Source organism: Melampsora larici-populina (genome assembly GCF_000204055.1).
Source record: "Melampsora larici-populina 98AG31 unplaced genomic scaffold MELLAscaffold_31, whole genome shotgun sequence".
Taxonomy (NCBI): Eukaryota; Fungi; Basidiomycota; class Pucciniomycetes; order Pucciniales; family Melampsoraceae; genus Melampsora; species Melampsora laricis-populina.
Genome location: NW_006768795.1, coordinates 38,744 through 59,224, shown reverse-complemented (window position 1 = coordinate 59,224; position 20,481 = coordinate 38,744). Strand labels below are relative to the sequence as shown.

The 20,481-nt window shown below is 41.2% G+C and overlaps 3 protein-coding genes across 3 annotated transcripts; all 3 read left to right on the top strand.

The window, feature by feature from the left end:
* Positions 1 to 9,862: 9,862 nt before the first annotated feature.
* On the top strand, positions 9,863 to 14,375 carry MELLADRAFT_22597 (uncharacterized protein; the record flags this gene model as incomplete). The annotated part of the gene is made up of 24 exons (XM_007412614.2): positions 9,863 to 10,074; positions 10,137 to 10,161; positions 10,233 to 10,436; positions 10,502 to 10,664; positions 10,730 to 10,871; positions 10,928 to 11,072; positions 11,136 to 11,198; positions 11,262 to 11,308; positions 11,373 to 11,635; positions 11,697 to 11,789; positions 11,849 to 11,961; positions 12,019 to 12,297; positions 12,360 to 12,424; positions 12,501 to 12,743; positions 12,827 to 12,858; positions 12,941 to 13,014; positions 13,076 to 13,100; positions 13,172 to 13,249; positions 13,319 to 13,414; positions 13,492 to 13,658; positions 13,728 to 13,792; positions 13,871 to 13,962; positions 14,021 to 14,218; positions 14,281 to 14,375. Coding segments are annotated over 24 exons (2,979 nt in total), but the record flags the coding sequence as incomplete, so codon positions are not given.
* Positions 14,376 to 14,997: 622 nt separating this feature from the next.
* Positions 14,998 to 16,500, top strand: MELLADRAFT_75211 (uncharacterized protein; the record flags this gene model as incomplete). The annotated part of the gene is made up of 2 exons (XM_007412615.1): positions 14,998 to 15,115; positions 15,192 to 16,500. One exon carries the CDS (start codon positions 15,233 to 15,235, stop codon positions 16,085 to 16,087), a length of 855 nt encoding a protein of 284 aa, XP_007412677.1.
* A 1,195-nt stretch (positions 16,501 to 17,695) lies between these two features.
* MELLADRAFT_89547 (uncharacterized protein) lies at positions 17,696 to 18,851 on the top strand (the record flags this gene model as incomplete). The annotated part of the gene is made up of 3 exons (XM_007412616.1): positions 17,696 to 17,984; positions 18,086 to 18,475; positions 18,556 to 18,851. The coding sequence occupies 3 exons, from the start codon at positions 17,696 to 17,698 to the stop codon at positions 18,849 to 18,851; spliced, it is 975 nt and encodes a 324-aa protein (XP_007412678.1).
* Positions 18,852 to 20,481: the final 1,630 nt, after the last annotated feature.

Below are 20,481 nucleotides of genomic sequence, written 5' to 3'. Positions count from 1 at the left end.
GGAAGAAAGAAAAGGAAAGAAACAGAGAAAAGAATTAGAAAACAAATTACAAAAGAATCAAAAAAGGAATCAGGAAAAGAAAAAAATCAAATGTGATACTCACCTCGCCTCGTATATGAGTTGGAGGATGAAAGTACTCAAGCAACTTAGTTACCCTGCCGAGTTGAGCCCGTCAAACACCCAGCGTCTCAACTATCTCGATGTCGGATTCCTGATTGATGTCAATGCAATCAGGAATCCCGGGCTGGAAGATAATGAAGAGCATAATTAGCTTTGGACCGAAGAATAGCTTGCTGAGAGGTACTTACCGGTATACCAACAGCCTTTTTAGGCTTCTTTGATGGCCCTCGAGGCAAGGTCGCTGAAGCTCCAGAGCCTCTGGGGCGACCTTTACCTTTCCCGCGCGGATTGTTAGCAGGTATCACCTTTCGAGATTTTTTCTTCTTTTTGAGGACTGATAAGAAATCCTTCGCTTGAGTGACTTCAACAACAGAGTCGTCATCGGAGTTGGAATCGATTCCATTGGGATCAGGGGAATTTGGTACAAATAAATCACTCGGTAAATCACTATCATCTGAGGTGCGATGAACAGATTTGCCAGAGTCGGGAGATTGAATGACATAGCCAGGTTTGGGATCAGGGGGAGTTCTGGGTCGAAGACTGGGACCGGTATTTGTAGACGGGGGGGCAAGACTAGAAACAGATTGTGCCATAACGATATCAAGACTATAGTATCAATAATCGAAATCAAGAACAGAAAAACAAGTTGAGTATTAGTGTTTTGAAAAATCTTTGAAGTTGTAGATAAACGATTGGTGAAACTGGGGACGAGGATAAAGGAAGAAGTCACCTTATATAGATTTGAGAAAGGTACAACTTCAAGGTACAAAACTTTGGCTTGCAAAAGTAGGAGAAAGTTTGATGAAGGTATGAAGGAGGTGTCTCGATCTGATGCATCAAAAAAGGGGTACCTTCCATTAGTTTACTCTTCAAAGATGAGAAAAAGACAATGAAATCTTACAAGATTCAACATTTCCGAGGATGGGAAGCTAGAATGAAGGGCTCGTCAGGTATTTGGTGCGAAAGAAGTCGTGTTTGGTGACGTCTGCAGGGATATTGCTTGTTATCAATGGCTGATCTGGGCGTTTGGGTGATCGAGGCGGTGGTTGGGGTAAAAGCCTACAGCAGCGTGATGTCAATCTGACTTCATATCAGATGACCGCTGCATACCGCTCTCAGAGTTGGGCTGCGGGGCGGAACTTTCTACTGCCGCGCTAAATTCGCGATCCGCTGTGCAAGTAACCCCAGAGGAAAAGCGGTGGCGGGTCGGTTTGACCCGCTACTCCAAAAATTTCAAAGCGGTGGCGGGGCGGCCCGCCCCGCTGCCGCTTTTTGCGACGGGTCGCCTCAACTGTTGCTACAGATGCAATAATTTTTTATTTTTTCCTGATTAACCCTATAAATTGATCACCACAAATTGAAACCAGAATGGACCATCAACCAATGTGATCATGCATCCACAAGGTGAGGGCTCACTTAAAAACATGGTGATCTATCTCACATTATGACAAGGTGAAATAACTCACCCTTTTGTCTCACCTTCTAATAGTGGCTCTCAAACCTGACCCAGTTTCAAAAAACCCGGTTGCCCTAGTGGAATTTTTGGCTGGGAGCTGTCAACAAATGTCAACTTGATACACAAAGTTACTGCCAAAAAACAACTGGGTCAACTGGGTTTTTTGAAAACCGGGGCAGGTTTGAGAGCCACTAATGATGAGTGATAGGCTGATTGGCTTGATTGCCAGACCACTCACATTGGTTTTTGGCTTTTTTTGTTTGCTCACAAATCACACATAAAATACACCACAGGGCAGCTGGCATGTGAGATTCACGTGAACTAGGTCTCTGCCAATAAATCACGCGCTGTCCACAGCGTGATACCCGTTGTGAGCTACACATGACAGCCATGGTGAGCAGCTAAAGTGTGGTGGCTCACCTGTCCATTGGGTGAGTCATCTCACATCATAACAGTGTGAAATGACTCATCCAATGAGCGGGTAAGCCATCACCCTGTTGAAGTGTGAGCCTTGTTGCATTCCTCTTCCAGTCTTATCATGGCTTGATAGCCAGCCCAATCAAATCACACTGGGATGATTTTGTCTTTGCTCACGGAATGGAGGGTACAATGAAATAATAACACCAGATCTATTCTTTGCATTGACAGAAACATAGCATTGTGTTTACAGAAACAAAAGAAATGAAACCAAAAATAAAACACAAGAACATGATAGAAATGGCATGTTGGCAGCAACTTTGGAGGATTCAACTGCATAAGCAAAAGAAATTAGAAGATATGATCAGTATCAGAAATTTGAAAAATTAACAGCCTTGATACACACAAAGGATTTGATCTTTGTTTCATCAGGAATAAACAAACTCACATAACCAAACACACCTTTACCACCCAAAGCAAAAGTTTCATTGATTATCATCATCAATCTACTCAATTGTTGAATTGTATTTGTGTACCCATTTTTAGAAACTTTGTATGAAGTACATGGATCTAAATCAGGACAGTTGGCCTGATCATTGGAAGAATCAATCAACAAGAGTCAGAAGAAAAGGTTGAGTTGATGAAAAACTTACAATTTAGGAGAATGAACCAGGTGTACAGGGCTAACAGAACAATGAGAACAAAAACCAAAGAGACCAATGATGTTTAGTTTCTGATGATAGACAAATGAGAAAATGAAATGAAACTTACCAGAGCTTTAATCTTTGACTCTATTGACATCCAGCAGAAAAATGATTGGACAGGAGGAGACAATACAACATGATTGATTGAGTGACTTTGATTTCAACAACGCAAACAGAATCATCGATCATAATGGCATCAATCTTTAGAATGATGTCAATGAGATAGGAAAGAAAGAAGAAAGAAAGAAAGAAAGACCAAAAAGAAGGGCTTACCAATGTGTCAATTGATCGGAGGCTTCATAAGCAATCATTGGAATGACATCAAACTTTAGGCTGATTTAAATGAGATCCTGAAGAAATGATAACATCGAGAGCAATGATAATGGATGATTGGCTCTGGAAGTGATCAATGGGATGGTGGAGCCTGAGGATGGTGATGAGCACTAGAGTGTGGAATGGGAGTCGAAGTTTGAGTCGGACAATGAAAGACAATGAACAAAGAGGACTGTGATTGACTGTGGTTCTTTGACTGTGGTTCCTGTGACATGCACCGTACCTGTGATGTCAGACTTGACAGTGATCATCATACCTTCACCCAAATCTTGGTTTTGAGAATGACACCAAGATGTGGTACAGCCTGATTTTCAAAAGGGCGGGCTTCAAAGTAAAGTTATTTGTGGACAAGTCCTTTTGATTTTGTCAAGAAGTGGATATTTTTCAAAGGAGAATAGCCACATGATCAGCACTCGATGTGAGCTTGGATGAGCTCATTTGCCTGCTGAGAACCTGGCTGGCAGGTTGCGCTTGTACAACCCAGCTCACCCACTCATTGGCTGGTAAGTCACGCTACACTGACGTGGTCTTTCTCTCCCCATGTAAGATACGTGACAGGCCATGGGCAAGGGCCACGTAGCCGCACTCCCACTGCTACCACCTGTTCTACACAACCACTTGGTGTGGTCATACCCAACTTACATTTCACATGGTCCCAGTTCAAAGTTGCCCCGTGGTGTATATCATCTAATTTTTGCATTGCTAAACAACACTGAATATGGTACAACAACAGGAGAAATAACATTGAAAGAAGAGTAAAATTGGAAATTTTGGAGAAAAGGAATTGAATTGGAAACAATCTAGAATGATGCACATCTTTGTGTCCAAAGCAAAGATGATGATACCAGTGAGTATGAGTTGATATGAGACATGAAGTAAAATGAATGTATCACTTACTCAACACACAGGCAATTGAGCCAGTGATCAAACAAGGAAGAACAGTCTATGAACAAAGGAAAAATAGATCAACAGTCAAAGCAGGCAGTGAAGTCAGTGACAGGTGACTGAGAACACACACAAGAGTGATGAAAATCAAACACCTACCAATCAAGCAAACAAGCTCTGTGAAGCTGTGATAAGAGATGATCAAAGTATAAAAATCCTTGAACAAATGCAATGAAAAAAGAGGAAGGACTTGGACCAATCAAAGATACCTATGGGTTCTCAAGAGGATAGATGGAGAATGACTTACAATGATAAAAGGCATTAGATGGTTACAAAGAAAAATATACAATATTGATGAAAATAAAGGATAGATCAACAACAATGATCAGAAACGATAGATGTGAAGGAAAACTTACTGCAATGCTGTCCAGTTTGATGTCACAATCTGATACATTGATGTGGTAGTAGATGATGTAGTTGATGAACCTTTCTATTAATGATGTGAGAACAAGACTTGTGATTGATTGAAGTGAAGACTTTGAGGGGGTGGTGTGCGGAGCGTTTTGGAAAATGGACAGACCTCAATACAATCTGGCTAAGTATAGCCAGTGATCTAATGTGAATAATAAAATTAAAAAATTAAAAGGTGAAACTGAAGATCATTAAAAATCATACAAGTACAAATAACTTCAGGTGCTATCATAATTTGGGTCATCCAAGCTTATGTGTGTGCTGAGCAGCCTGACTAGCAGGTTCTGCGCAGGCTACTTAGCTCACCTGCTGATTGGATAGTAAATCACATTACACCAATGTGGTCTTTCTGGTTACGCAAAGGCTAGGTGATGAGTCTGGGTGAGGGTCATGTGGCCCTCACTCATGTTGCTGTCACCTTTAAAAGGGATGTTTTTCACAACACCTCCATGTCATGCCACTTTGTTTTGGTTTCACATGGATTCAGTGAAAAGCCACCTTGTGGTGTATACTTCAAGAATTGGATTATCCTTGAAAGCAATGTGATTTTCATTGATCATGGCTTGAAAGAAGCTACATCTGGAATAGTGCTGAAGTACTTCCTCTACTGCTCTAGATGGTCATCAAAAAATATGCTCAGCTGATTATTGATAGGTCATATATTGAGATAGAGACATGCACTGATTTCCATTTTGACATGCTTCAACTAGGCTACAAATTACCTGCCCCCTGCCCTAGCTAGCGATATAAGGCCCCAGAAGTGCTGAGATGGAGCCTATTTGTTTAGCAAAATTTAAACTAGGCTTTTTCATCATATGAGGGCATCCATCTCTCAGGCTAGCTTGATGCTGTTCAACCAACCCATGAGCTTTTCACCATTGCCATGTTTGAATGATTGCAAATTACATAGGTTACCTATTTGGATGAGCTGCAGAAGAAGGTTAAGTATTTTAGCAGAGATGGAATCAGGCTTGCCAGAGTTGAGATGTGTTATCAAAGAAGGGACTATGTGTGATTGTAATTGATCATGGCTTAGAAGATGCTACATCTAGAATAGGGCTGAAGTAAACACTTGCCTTGGGGTTCTAGAGGTATTCTTTCATATTCAAAAGCAGTGTATTTGTTATTGATGATGATCTGTTCAATAGCTGTCAAAAATTGGTTCAACACTTAGTTGGGATCTTGCCAATGACTGATTGAGATCTTCCTGATGACTGGACCCATTCTGTATGAAAACTGATGCAAATATGTTTCACATAAACTTGAAAACTATTTGAAAAATACTCAAAAAGAATTCAAGATGTTGGACACACTGGGCTGCCAGTGACTAGTGATTGGGGCTGAGATTGATCAGTTTATTCACTGAAGCTCAAGAATACTTCACATTCCAAGGCAAGTGACTTCAATAGATTACCAATTGTTTCACCAGGGTTCAAGCTGATCTTGCCAAAATTGACAAAATCAGTAAATAGAAGTCTCCCATCTGTGAAGATATCCAAGAAATGGTTTGGAAAAGAGCCAACCCTGTTTTCCCTGGCTCGGCAGGTTTATCTCATCTTTATCTTTTGTTTAGCTCTCCAAATGACTTGACCATAAAGTTCCAGCTTTATTTAATGCTATAATAGCAGTACACAAACTGGCACACCAAACCTGAAAACCCATGGACAAAACCCATGACAACCCAATTGTTTTTGGGGTTTTTTCCATTGGTTTTCCGCTTCCCCGTTGGACAAAACCCAAAAAACAATTGGGTTGTCATGGGCTTTTTCCATGGGTTTTTAGTTTGGGTTTTCATGTTTGTGGACCGCTAATCAATTATCATATTCCCACTCCATCCAATTATATCATCACACTATTTCCAGGACCCCCATTAGTCCCAATTCATTTGCCTTACCTATGAGACCAGAGCCTGCAAGTTCTGAAATATTTTCTTTGAGAGACAGGTGTGTTGTACCTCAAGAGGCATGTGATTATGATAATTCAACATGATTTAAATTATACAAACAATTATGTACCTTGTTTGTCTGTTTCCCAATTTTGTGGTGGATGTACTTACACTATAAATTCCAAGTATAAAACATCACTGCAATTTTGCACTCAGGAGGCCCCCTTCTTATTTGAAGCCTCACTCCAAAGTTCAAAAATCCCTTTACAACATTTGATGCCTCTTGAATCAGTTTTTTTTGGAAAAACCATCTTGTTTAGGTCTTCAAAAACGGGGTATCTCAAAAACATGTGTTTTGCTAGGCAATGAATAGAATGGGGTCCTATTCTGAGGGCTTTCAACTCATTTTTGAAGACCAATCCTTGTGTTGGTTACATTTCAGTGTGCCAAATTGCCAATAGTGTACATGATCTTTGAGGTTTAGATGACAAAATCTGCTCGCCATGTATAAGGCAAACATAATGATAATAAATAAACACCCAGCACCCATCTTGTTCAGGACAAAATTAGACAGACCAAAGAAAAAATGATCAAAATCTATGTAATACTATTCATTTTATAAAGCAATTTTAATCAGACAGACCAGCAAGAAAATGAATGAAATTCCCAAGTAAGGATTCATTTTATGAAGCAATTCTATTGAGTTTCTAAATGTTGATTGCAAGCTTACAAATAAGGGGCAGTGGTGTAGTTTCTGAAAGAGATCAGTGGCTATAAAAGGCCTCAAGTCATCACTTTGGTGGAGTTCAAGAGCAAATAGTCTGCTTTATAATATATGTCAAACCAAGCCTGTTCTCATTGCATCTGAGCCTTCATGTTGTTAAAGATGTTTTTCGATGAGCTCATTCCTGGGGAGTATGCTGGTAAATAAACCAGAAGCACACTGAAATTTTCAGAGCTGTTTGATCCAACCACTGTGGTGTATACAGGCATTGTCCAACACTAGGACTGAGTTGACTGTTGAATAGCAATTCATAATGGGGAGCCGGAATAGGAATAAAACAGAAGTGAGAGAGGTGAAAAAAGTAGGTGATCAAACATAAGCAGGAAACTCATCAAGTTATGGGCCAGAAACAGTTTGACATGGACCCTTTCAACATGCCCATTGATGACTGTTCCTGAAATCATCCCTTGCCTGCTCACTTCTGGAAGGATGGTCCATTTATCTTGATCTTTTTGTTGGATTTGGCAAACAATTTTTGTCCCTTTTTGCGCTCAACTTTTCTCTTGAACCAAGTCATGCCCAACAACACCAGATTCATCTGAGATACATAGGCCTATGTTTGATCAGATTGCTGAAGATAAAATGAACATGAATGAGAGAAACTTCATACCAATGAAAACAAAGAAGTTGGGTGGGATATTGCCCACTCTCATCATAAACTCCATTCAAGACTGGATACACTGTGTCCAATGTACTCCTCAAAATACCACATGCATGGAAAGGCCCAAGCATCAATGTAGCTTGCCACCAATGGTGACTTGAGAATCCAAGACCTTGATGCTGCGGAACAGTTCATGTTGCGACTTGTTGATGTAGATGGAGGGAGAGCCGTTGACCAATTCACCAAGTACCCCAAGTCCAAGAGTTGACAAGGGCACCAAGAGGTCCGGTGTTCTCAAGGGTCATGAAGCACCTTGTTTGTACGTCTGTAAAGAGTTTTCCAATTCCATAGCAAGGCAGCAGATATCTTTGTGCAAAGGGTTGTGTTGATCATGTGGAGTTTGAAACTGTCCAAGGATATTGGGTGGCCAGAAGTTTGATATCTTCGTAGTAAGATTGAAAAACCCATGACAGGGTCTAAAAAAGTGAGATTGGAATGGATGGAAGGGATGGATCAAGGTCATTTTTGGGGGGGAAGACAATGGTGGTTCACAAATCAACCACCAAGCATCTCTCTTTTGTGATCCTGTATCCAAGGTTTGGATTAATACATGACCGTAGCCACCAAAGATTTGGGGTTATGAGGCTATCCAAAAACACCTCACCAACACTGTGCATGGGCCACAAGGGCAAATTTTTACTTTGGTTGTATGTTCATGCTTTTTGCATGTTCAACATTTTGAAAAATTTGAAAGAATAAAACATTTACTCTAGCCTGGGTGGGCAGGTGCTTAATGTTTTTTTATAGTTGAGAAATACTGTTGATAAAAACTTTAGGATAATCAAAATGGATGAAATTTTATTGTTTGAATTTTTGAATTTTTAGAATGGAAAAAATGAATTGGAAATCAGAGAATTTCTCTTTTTGAAAACATCCTATGCCTTTAATTCCATCTAGAAATTTGAGAAAGGTCAATATTCTTTGATGAGATGGACTGCAAGCTTTCTCGTCTATTTAGGAATGAAGGATGATGCGTACCCGACGACTATGTATTATCCGAAAGTCTGCTCGCGAGTCCGACCCATTCCCGTATGTCAATCACTTACCGACTCCCAGTAGTGAGTCGGTCGCAAAAAGCCGAAGCTTATGCAAACTTAACTAAGTCCCAAGAGTTGGTGGTTAGGTCCAGGTTGGGACTTAGTTAAGCTTGAAGCTTATGCATCAAATCTCCACCAAGTCCCCTCTTGGAGGAACAAGCCAGACTGCGAGCGAAGAATGGTACCGAGGCACAACTCAAGATCGTGATGAATCATTGTGAAACCATGTAAGCCGGTCGCGATTCTAGGTGCTTGTTACTTCTCGGCCAGCTCTGACTCAGCTACGACCAGATGAGTCAAAGATCCTGGGGAGTATGACTGTGGCCGAGCATAAACTGATCTTTCATATAGTCACAGGTCTTGATGCCTAGTAGTAGTAGTAGAACCGCGGCATTGTTCGATTGGCCTGCGGTGACTGCACGAGATGACATTCCACCAGGAGCTGGTCGAAATGTTCGTTCAGTGGTGGCAAATGGGACACACATACCAAAGAGTAGTACTTTCTCATTCGCCCTCGAGGTGCATGTATGCTCCACCACGATTTATCTTGTTGTCGTTGAGTGTCAGAGACATTCAGATAGCAATCAGTGCCTCTTTATCATCTGTGTACTCTTTGTTACCCAAGTATTTATATTCTTACTCTGTTCTATGTCTAAGTTCATATCGTTGTTCACCCGGAAGCAGGCCTCCGGACATTTGTACCCTCAGTGGTCAGCGTCGTATCCAGCTGAGAAACCTCAAGTGTTAGTCGCAAATGAAGATGAAAATGAGGATATCAAGACAATTCCTTCACCGCATCTCGACCAGCAGTACGCAGACCAATATATATTTGCAAGGTGAAGCCTCATTTCCCGTCTCTTGCCCTTGCGGTTCCCCATTGGAGATCCTCATCATCAATGCTCACCATTGACCAAATTGCAGTATTAAGTACCATGCTGAGTCAGCTAAACGAGGCAAAACGTATCGTAAAATGGATCCACGACAGTATCTCAGGAAATCAGAATCCTTGCTGTCTCAGTTTCAAGGTATTGTCAAGCTTTCCCTATCTGTCTTCTATCCGCATACTGATACGCACTTCGGGATGGGGCTTTACAGTCATAACACCGCGCGATTGGCACACGATGTCCACAGAAGATCTCTTCCAACGGTTGGACAGCAACCCTCTCGGTCTCACTCAAGACCAGGTCAACAGCCGATTGCTAAAAGGCCGCAACTCTTTCCAGCCTAGACGCCTATCGCTTTTTTCCAAAGCTTTTAGCTGTGTGTTTGGAGGCTTTGGATCCCTCATCTTCGTTTCTGCCATTCTCAGCTTCCTCAGCTGGTGAGTTCATCGCTCGTGCTTTCACCGGTCTGTCACGCAGATACTGAAGTCAATCCTCCCAGGAAACCATTTGGAAATGATCAGGCTGTATGTAACCAATATTGCATCCATCCTACCTTCAAAAAGTAAAGCCTTGACGTGCCTGCTTCCCAACACAGCACCCTACGGCCAAATTGGGTCTAGGTATAGTCTTGCTCATAATCCTTTTGGTTCAAGCATGTTTCAAGGCGTGGCAGCTTCGCATCACTGGTCGAGCCATGAGGTCGATTACTGACCATGTCGGCAATGAGACATCCGTATTGAGAGACGGAGGTAGTTGCACGATTCCATCAGAGGAGCTCGTTCCTGGAGACTTGGTCAAAGTGGGTAGTTTCAGTCACTCTCCCCTTCACGTTCATCGACTTACACTTTGATCACGCTGCTGCAGATAAGTACTGGTTCAAGAATACCCGCCGACATGCGCCTGATTCTGGCCTCATCAGATCTAACCTTCGATCGCACTATGCTCACCGGTGAAAGCAATCTGATCGTTGGAACAACAGATGTATCTATCGGAGATGACTATGAAGCCCATAATATGGCTCTCCAAGGTAAATTTGCCGGTCTCTGTTGAGTATAAACTTATCAAAAGCTTACCCACGTCTCCGTTGTCCAGGAACTCTTTGCACCAGCGGAAATGGCGTAGGTATACTCGTCGATACTGGGGCAGATACGGTCTTTGGAAGTATTGCAATGCTGGTATCATTACAGAAAAATCGCATGACACTCTTGGAAAAAGAAATCAGACGTTTTGTCATGTGAGTGCCCGCAACCTCGATTCACAGCAATCTTTACGCTCATACACATACAACAGCATTATTTGTCTTCTGGCCGTGTCCGTCGCAGTCCTTTGGATAGTACTTTGGGCTGGATGGCTACGAACGCAGTATCCCAAATTCATGTCTGCGTCAGACTTATTGGTCAACATCGTCTCTCTTATGGTCGCTTTCATTCCAGAGGTAGGGATACATTTCACAAATCGAAAATTTTGTTGTAGTTCACTAACATGAAACATCACCCAGGGCTTACCAATATGTATCACTCTCGGATTAACTATCCTTTCACGACAACTAGCTGCCAAACAGGTGGGCAACCCAGCTTCTTCATTCCAATTGCACATTCTCTAACTATCTCATATGATGAACTAGATCCTATGCAAATCGCTGTCCACTGTTGAAACTCTTGGGACTGTTGAGTGAGTCCATCATCAGACCTTTACTTTGTATAGTGGATTCAGCTAAATGGCTTCCCAAATCTAGCGTTGTCCTTTCAGACAAGACCGGAACACTGACATCAGGTCGCATGAAAGTGACGGATGTTGTGATTGGGAAGAAGATCATCTCTACATCGGACTTACGCGGACATTGTCTCGTCAGCTACGGAAAGGACGTCTCGCCTTTGGGCAAGGTAGCAAATGATCTCGCTGCGATCGCTGCGGTCTGTAACGGCTCTCGTTACATCGATGCTGAGCCATTATTGGACGACGAGGAAGGAAAATCTCCCATTAATGGAAATTCAACGGGTAATCTTAATTATCTCAGCACCGGCCGTCCGATGATGTCTAAGGAGTCTTTGCCTTTCAGATGCTTCTTTGATCAGGTATGCCCATCTGTTCGGACCCGTCAGTCAGTATCAAGAGCAGTGGATCGAAGTCTTCGACCTCGCTTTCAATTCAGGTAAATCACACCCCTTCATTTGCCTAACATCATATATAACTGACACAAATTCGCAACAGACATCAAGTTCTGCGCGAAGCTTCTGAAGCCACGACTCACCTCACAGGCGCCGGCTGGTGTTCAAAGTGACCCCAACTTCACATCCGAGAGCGTGTCTATATTTGCCAAAGGGGTAAGTCTTCGCCATATTCATGTTATTTACAGATACTGATGGCCTCATCGTGTGAAGGCTCCTGAAATACTTTTACAACGCTGCACACACATATGTCGCCCGAACGGAAGTGTGGAACCACTCAATTCTGCAACCATGGATTCCTTAATCAAGACTCAAGAGGCAAATGCTGCTGTAGGAAGCAGAGTCATCATGTTGGTGCGCAAGACTTTTCCCATTCTAGATTTGTACAGTGACATACCAGCCGGGAAGTCTTTATCGGACCTTGTTGTGGACATGACCGTCGTCGGGCTCTTAGTCCTCTCTGACCCACCCAAGCATGATGCAGGCAAGACTGTGAGATTTGTTTGTTTGTTTCACTGTATGCATACATCTAACATGATTCCATTTGCTCGTAGGTGGGAATATGTCGCCGAGCTGGAATGAGGTTTTTGGTCGTGACCGGGGATTTAGGCCAAACAGCGTTGGTTCACTCTCTCTCTCCTCTTTGTTACACATCACTTATATATCTTTCATATTAGAAAATTCGTCGGCAAAAGTGTTGGCGCCCTCACAGTCGAACCAGTTGGACTGAAAGACCTCAAAGCAGATATTCCTATTGAGCTTGTTGCACCCTATCAGCCCAAGCCAGCCTCGCAACTGCGTGCCATTTGCTTGACGGGAACAGAGCTAACGGTGATGAATGAATCCCAATGGAAGCAATGTATTGGTTTCGACGAGATCATCTTTTCTCGCACCACTCCGCAACAAAAACTGGAAATTGTTCGCAGGTTTCAAGACAAGTACATGATCATTCACTCTCTTTCGAACTTAAACCAGGTATCCTTACAAACAATGACCAGTTATACATCATTACATCATCAAGCGGTCACGTCTGTGCTGTCACAGGAGATGGAGGTCAGAATAATTACTCCCCCTCAACATTCGCATGAAAGCCCATTACAGTGATACTCACATCCGCACTCTTGAATGACTGCAGTGAACGATGCAACCGCTTTGAAAGCTGCTGACATAGGGATCGCCATGGGATCCGGAAGTGAAGTAGCTATGGAGGTTAGTCACATGAAATATCGATTCATGTTATGGACAATCTAACCTCATTTATGCACCCTAGGCTGCAGATCTTGTTTTGTTGAATGGTCAGTTCGAAATCCGATTTCTAAGACACAATCATACCACAACAGTCTAATGGGCAAACGCGTCCTGGCAGATTTTGGAAGCGTTGTCACAGCTACTCTCTATGGAAGGCTTTGTTTCGAAAATCTGAAGAAACTGACCTTGTACTTGCGTTCGTCGTTTTTGTATTCTAACATCATACTCCCGTACTGACAAACCAAATTATCGCGATTATGTACAGTTCCTTCCGGAAGTTTTAGCGAGTTGATCCCAATGCTACTTGTCCTCTGTGCAGGTCTTCCAGACCTTCTCAATCCGATCCAAATGATAATCATCTGTTTGTTTCATTCCACACAAATACTTTTCACATTGATTCTGGTGTAGCGAAAATTAACACAGATTCGTATTCATCAGGTATAGGAACAGATGTCCTACCAGCTCTTGCTCTCATTTTTGAGCAACCGGAAAAAGATTTGCTCTTAAAAGCACCAAGGAAACAAGCAAAGGAAAAATTGATTGATTTCAAGACTCTGGCTCATGCATACATGTTGTTGGGTCTTTTTCAATCCATATTTTCACTGGTAAATCATTCTATCCTATAAGGTGCCTCCTGTTGACCTGAAGAATGTACTAATTACTTTCCTTTTTAGGTCATCGCGTTTCACTTTGGATTCTATCAACGAGGCGTCAATCTGTCTGACCTACTTTTCTCCTAGTAAGTAGCTTTTTTTCTTCTTGAAAACTTCACTCATCATTCATAATGGTTCTCCTTCGCCTGTGCCAATTTTTTTAGTGGACGAGCCACGGTCGACGCAGATCTGCTAGAAGAGGCAACTAAGGCCGCACAGTCTATCTATTTCTTCAGCATCATCTTTTCTCAATGGGGTAAGTATCAGAAATTGATTATCAAAACTTGATGCAAATCTAACATGCTCTTGTTCAGGGACTTTACTTTCCACGAGGACACGAAGGTTATCGATCATCAATCATTTTCCTGGATCACAAGGAGCGGGAAAAAACCTCTTCATCTTCCCTGCAATGTTCATCAGTCCTATCTTGGCTTTCATAATCTCCTTTATACCTTTCTTTCAAGAAACTTTGGGAACTAGACGGATTGGTTATGAAAGTATTCTTGCTCCCAGTAAGTCTCATGGGACCTACTCATTAAACCCATATTGAAGAAAGCTGACATTATCAACTTAGTTTCTGTTTCACTTTTAGTCTTGCTTATTGATGAGCTTAGGAAGTGGGGCGTAAGGCATCATCCGAACTCTTTACTTGCTAAGATTGCTTGGTAAAATCATAAAAAACTTACAGTAGTGTATAACTTATATCCTTAATTGCAAACCAACACTATAATCACTTAATTATGCAGTAATAAAATAAATAACTTGATAATTGACATCAGATTGGGTCATATTCTAAAGTACTACCTGAAATCCTTAATCTAATACAAATTTACCAATTCCCAATAGAGCCATTTGATCAATTCCTTTTTCATCCTTTGGTCTTGACTCTTTAAGGTAAAGCTAACTTGTCTTTGAGTGGTCATGGATATGTGATTGCTCAAAGACATGGTATACTCTTGCTCAGACTAAGACAACAAAGGGGCCACTTTGCGGTTTTTTTTTGGAAATATAGCCGCACAATCTTTCAGGTATACTTCAATCCATGCACTGAAAAAATGTTGTCACGGTCGGTGCGTTCTCTTAAAGTCAGCGCTATTCCACCTTGCGCTATGCGTCCTTTCACATTGGCTACCGGGCTGTATGTAGTGGCAGCCTGCCAGTGCTAGCCCGGGGCCAAATGTAGTGACGCACGGACACAAACCTTGAGGGTGCCTTTCTTCAGTGTCACGGTTCAGCCTCAACCACGTCATCAACTTTTTACCATCCCATCAATCAACTTTCTATATCATGAGAACTTCAACCTATCTCCTCAGCATCAAAGAACTAATCACTTCTCAATCATATCATCACCATCACCATCATCATCATCATCATATATTTCTCTCTATCTCCTAATCTCATTCTATACTGTCAGTCTTCTCTTTCTTTGTCTTTTCAAACCTAGCCATTCAGCTCACCTTGCCTGTTCGCTCTTTCTCATCACAGTCAAGTCTTAATCACTCTAATCTTCATAACCTTCTGCTTGTATGATTAGACCTCACTTTCAATCAGAAATCGCCAACGACTCACTGGGTCCTTCTACTTCAAAACCCCCTCGATTGCCCATTTCACATCGGCGAAAGTCTTCATCACAGCGTCCTGTTCCATTGGACCTTCAAAAGGGAACGGTTCTTAAAGAAAACGATGAACGAGCAGCTCACTCTCTACAATCGAACCATTCAAAGTCTTCTACTACTAATACAGCTCAAGAGTCTCGCGTTCGGAAACTTACATCTGCTACTCTGAGAATCCCTGTTCAACCTGGACACTGTGTGGTCATCGGACGAAAACCTAATATCTTCAATGTTCCTAGCGAGGTGGATGTTAAGGTCACACCTGTTACTGCCATCAAACTTCCCGGAACTTTTACCCATGCCTCTCGCACACATGTCTGGTGTACACTTATTGAACCACCTCTGGGTGGCCTAAACCTGAGAATTGTAGTAATGGGTCAAAATGGTTTAAAGGTAGACGATGAAAGGTTTCCTCAAGGTGCGAGTCGTGGGGTTGAATTACCAAATGAAGAAGGAGAACAAGTCGAATTGGGTTTTTGGGGTGGTAAAAGAGTTGAATGTTATGTGAAATTAGGGGAAAAACCAGTTCTACTCACTCGTCCAAGAACTTCTACTATTGCTCGTTTTGGTCTCATTGCATCTGAAAAATTTGATGAACCTCGGATTGGAAAACGAAAGAGTCGAAATAGCTGTCCTATCGGTATCAATACTGGACTTCAGTTTCCTGTGTCTCATTCACGTACGCCTTCTGGTAGTAATCTACTACCGCGCAGTGCAACCTCTGAACTCGAACCTTCATCACGTAATAAACCTACCTCTTTCAAGTGAGCAGGTCTTTTTTGCAAGCTCCGATTCCTCTCGCTCTGAACCTTCCATTTCTCGCCTATACGAATCCATGCATGAATAAGGTTAGATCACGGCTTTAAATCATCAAGTGCAGTCACAATACCCTTCATCAACATTTCCAATCACATCTTTCTTGATATCTAAATTTTACTTTTGTATTTCTTTCAACATTACCCAAACGCAATTTTTAATCACCCAATATGTAATATTTATTAAAATCTGTATGAGCATTATCTAGTTGGTCTTTCTTTCCTACTAATCCCAAATTTTCAATATCTTGCTCATGGTTTATCTAATCCTAAGTGAGGATTTAATAACAATTGAAGTTGGAGAATCAGAATGGTTCAAGAAATGAGATGAACATCCTGAGATGTTATGACATTCATTTGAGTATCAATTTTTGTCATCATCTAACCGTGTCAAAAGTCACAGAATTCCTAACAAGTTTTGTGTGAATTGAGATCCTTTCCAATTTCAAGTTACACAGCAACCACTGAAAGAAACAGGGAACTGAAACACATCTCTCACTATGCCAATCTGCACCGTGCACACTGCTATGAGTAAATGAATATAGGAGGTTCAATTCGAGTTTCTAAAGACTTTGGTCAGAGTTTGACCAAGGAAAAGGTTGCTACCCTACCGGTGAAGAAACCCCCTATATGATGATCTTGACGAAGAGCGAGTGGTTTCAGCGTAGCTTTGAAGGTATGCCTGATAAAGGTCCGAAGCAGTATCCTTTTGTAAGCCAAGTTTAGTAGGTAAGAGCTATCCGAGCCTCGAGGCCATGTAGTGTACGTCATTATTTTCGCTACGACCTGTTCTACAGCCATTCCGATATTGCTTGTCGCTCCGGTTTGAAAAAGAAAAAGTGAGACCTAAGTTTTTACCTGTTTTTACTCAATAAAACTTCAAACTTGGCTGTAATTCAAGGCAATACAGCCAAATTCCAGGTTTTAGCCGGTTAAAACTTAGGTTTCAAGCTCACAAACTTTTTCTTTTTCAAACAGGTGCGACAAGCAATATCGGAATGGCTGTATGTACCTTGAGCGAAGAGTTTTGTAGGTCTTATCTAGTCGAATAACGAGTTCTATTTGTTGGTAACCAAAGGAGAGATTCCCTCGTTAAAGGGTGAAAAACTTAAATGTGATTCATTAGCTGGCTTCATTGGAAGTCAAACATGTCAGACTCTCTTTTGGTTTTTGATGCAGGGAAGCATTAAAACTTTTGCCAAAGAATCGGAGTCGCTGACAAGTTGACGAATATGGCGATGTCTTGTCAGTAGGCTAAGACACTCTCGGTTTGCTCAAGTTTTTGGTATATAAGGACACCATTTTTTCAGAAAAAAACATGTTCTCTCCCTCATCATCCTTCAAGAGCTTCATCATTGTAGACACACTTGCTTCCTGATCACCTTCATATATATATATTATTTAATTTCTTTGAAAAATCTTTAAGATTCAAAGAAATTATTTAATATTTATCTTTTAAAATTTAGATTTGATTGAATTCCTGGAGATTCCATTTGACTTTTATTTTATCATTTATCCTTAGACCTTTTAGAATATAAACCTATCAAGACATACAGGAGCAATGGATACATTTCATCTACTTGACATTCTACGTACCAAATCTAACAATTATGCTCCTATGAAAATGGGTGTATTATTTCTATACGGTGCCATCTTATGTTCTTCAAGCCCAATTCCTAGTCTATCAACTCCGTTTGGAGGATCACCTGCTTCTACTACTCCTGACCTAAGCGTTACCAATCCTCAAGGGACAACTCAAGCTGTCAAAGGCTATACCAATGTAGAGACCAAGCCATTCAATCCAAGTAGTTCAAGTGATAAAACAAATTCAGATCTTACCACCCTAGCAGGTATGCCGTTGTCTTGTCATGAAACCATTTTTGCCTTGCAAAGTTGAGATACTAACAAGATTCATCCGTACTTTTAAACTTTATTTTTTTCCTTCCATAAGTTGATGGACTCCAAACCGGAAAATCACCAAACCTGACATCCTCATACTCAACCCCAGCCACACCAGTAGGATTAGGGATAGGACCAGAAGTAATAACTGGAACTGAATCTGGACCAAAGTCACAATTAGAATTGGGTTTGGGGTTGGGGTTGGGTTTAGGATTAGGGTTATCTGGATCTGGGTCAGGATCAGGAACATCCAATCCCATGACTGGCTCACTAGGTGATACTTTTAGCAAACTTGCAAGTTTGGTTGAAGATATATTAGGTGGTAATTCCGTATCATCATCTGGAAATGGAAACCCTTCAACTCCATCTTGGTCTACATCAAATACTCGAGGTAATTATGGTTCAACCACTCTAGGAGGAAACCAAGGCGGAAGCAATTCATGTAATTGATTTTCTTTTGATCAATGATCAAAATCTAAACAAAACTGACTTTTTTGCTAATTCTCCTTCTTGTTGACCAAGCAGTAGGAAACTCGGGCTATGATCAGTTAGGATCAACTCCAACATACCACACTCAAACTTCAAATCCCTCCTTGAACAGTCTTTCAGGAACTACCTCTAACCCCTCAAACAGTCAATCAGGAAATCAATATAGCACATCAAACAGTCAATTAGGAAATCAATATGGCACGTCAAACAGTCAATCAGGAAATCAATATAGCACGTCAAACAGTCAATCAGGAACTCCATATACCCCATCAAGTATCACAGGACAACCAGATGCCACATCAAAAAATCCTTCATTACAGGTAGTATAAACAGTGGTGCATAGTGGTAGGCAGTAACAATAGGTATCACAATGAAGAAGGGAATCATGAATCATAGTGATGAGATCTTAGATTGAGATTGCTCAACAAAGCAAAACATGTGTTTTTTCAATTATTTCTATTGTAAGATGTACTAGAATCTATCAAAGTATGGTGGCTATATTGTAACTTTTATTTATTATCATGTATATATTTACTGAACTTCAACATACTTTGCTGGCTTTTTGCTATCTTTGTACCCTGAAAATGAAGTGGACATGTTCTATAAACTGCACACCTGCTAAAAAGCAGCTTGTCAAAGTGATCACAGCTATCATCTTGCAAAATGAGATCTTTAAGATTTTTGATCAAGTTCCTTGCTGAAATTTATCAGAGTTTTTGGATTTTGCATGATCATCAAGTCTCCTTTGATTTGATGACAGACCTCCCACTCCAGACCCCTCAGACCAGTATAGCTACAACCAGCTTTTGACAGTCACATATATGAAGCCAATGAATGATGAAACAAGGTTAGGGTACAAATTGGTACAAAGGCAAAATTAACAAGCAAACTCATCATTCTGGGATCAAGGATCAAGCTTTATACATGCACCTCAAAAACTGAACAAAATATTCATTGTCATATATAATTGACTGGGCTGAATTGACTCAACTTTACCCCAAAGATTCCAAGGGACAATTGCCATCTACAAGTCCCAATCTCTCTCCCCCTTTGGAACTGCTGTTCTCACCTCTACCTATCAACAATTGTGTCTGAGTTATTATTCCATACCTTGGAAATAAACCTAAAATCTTTGGATTGTACCTCTCCTTAGTCTAGGGTTTCAAATCATCAAGCATAATCACAATGTCCTTCCTCATCATTTCAAATCATATTTTTACAATCTATCAACTTTCATTTTGCAGTTTTTTTAACTTGACCCAACCATAATCTGGTACTTAATATTTGATATTTTGCAAAAGATATATGTCCATTAGCCTGTCTTCATGACTGATTCCAATCTTTAGCTAAATGTCTTGCTCATTTGCAACTCAATCCCGGGTGAGGATTTATCACAAATTGGAGTTGAAAAACCAGAAAGGATCATTAAATCAAATGGACATGCTGATCTGTTATCAGTTCCATATGAATATTGTTTTTTCACATGATTGCAGTATTAAAAGTTGCACCCCACTTAAGGAGTGATGCACCTGGATTTTCACCATGCCAAATTGCACTGTAGATACTCGAGTCTCCTGTAATTGGGAACCAAAGGCTATGTATACCGCGTTTAAATCATGTTACAACTTTTTGATATGAGTTTGACCAGGGAAAAGGACTGCTACCCTACCGGTGTAGAACACTTCTCTCTCTGATGTTCTTGATGAACAACTAGTGGTCTCAGGAGGAGGTTCGAAGGTGCCTCGATGCAAAGGTTCGAAACAGTGCCCTTCCATGAGGCAAATTCAGTATGTAAGAGCTATCCGAGTCCATGTGGTGGGTGTCATTTTGATCGCTACGACCTATTCGACCTCGAGCAAAGGATTATGTGGGTTTCATCAAGGCCGAAGAGCAAAATTAAACGATTATATTCCAACCTGATGACAAATTCCTTCGTTGAGGGTGAACAATTCTGAATAC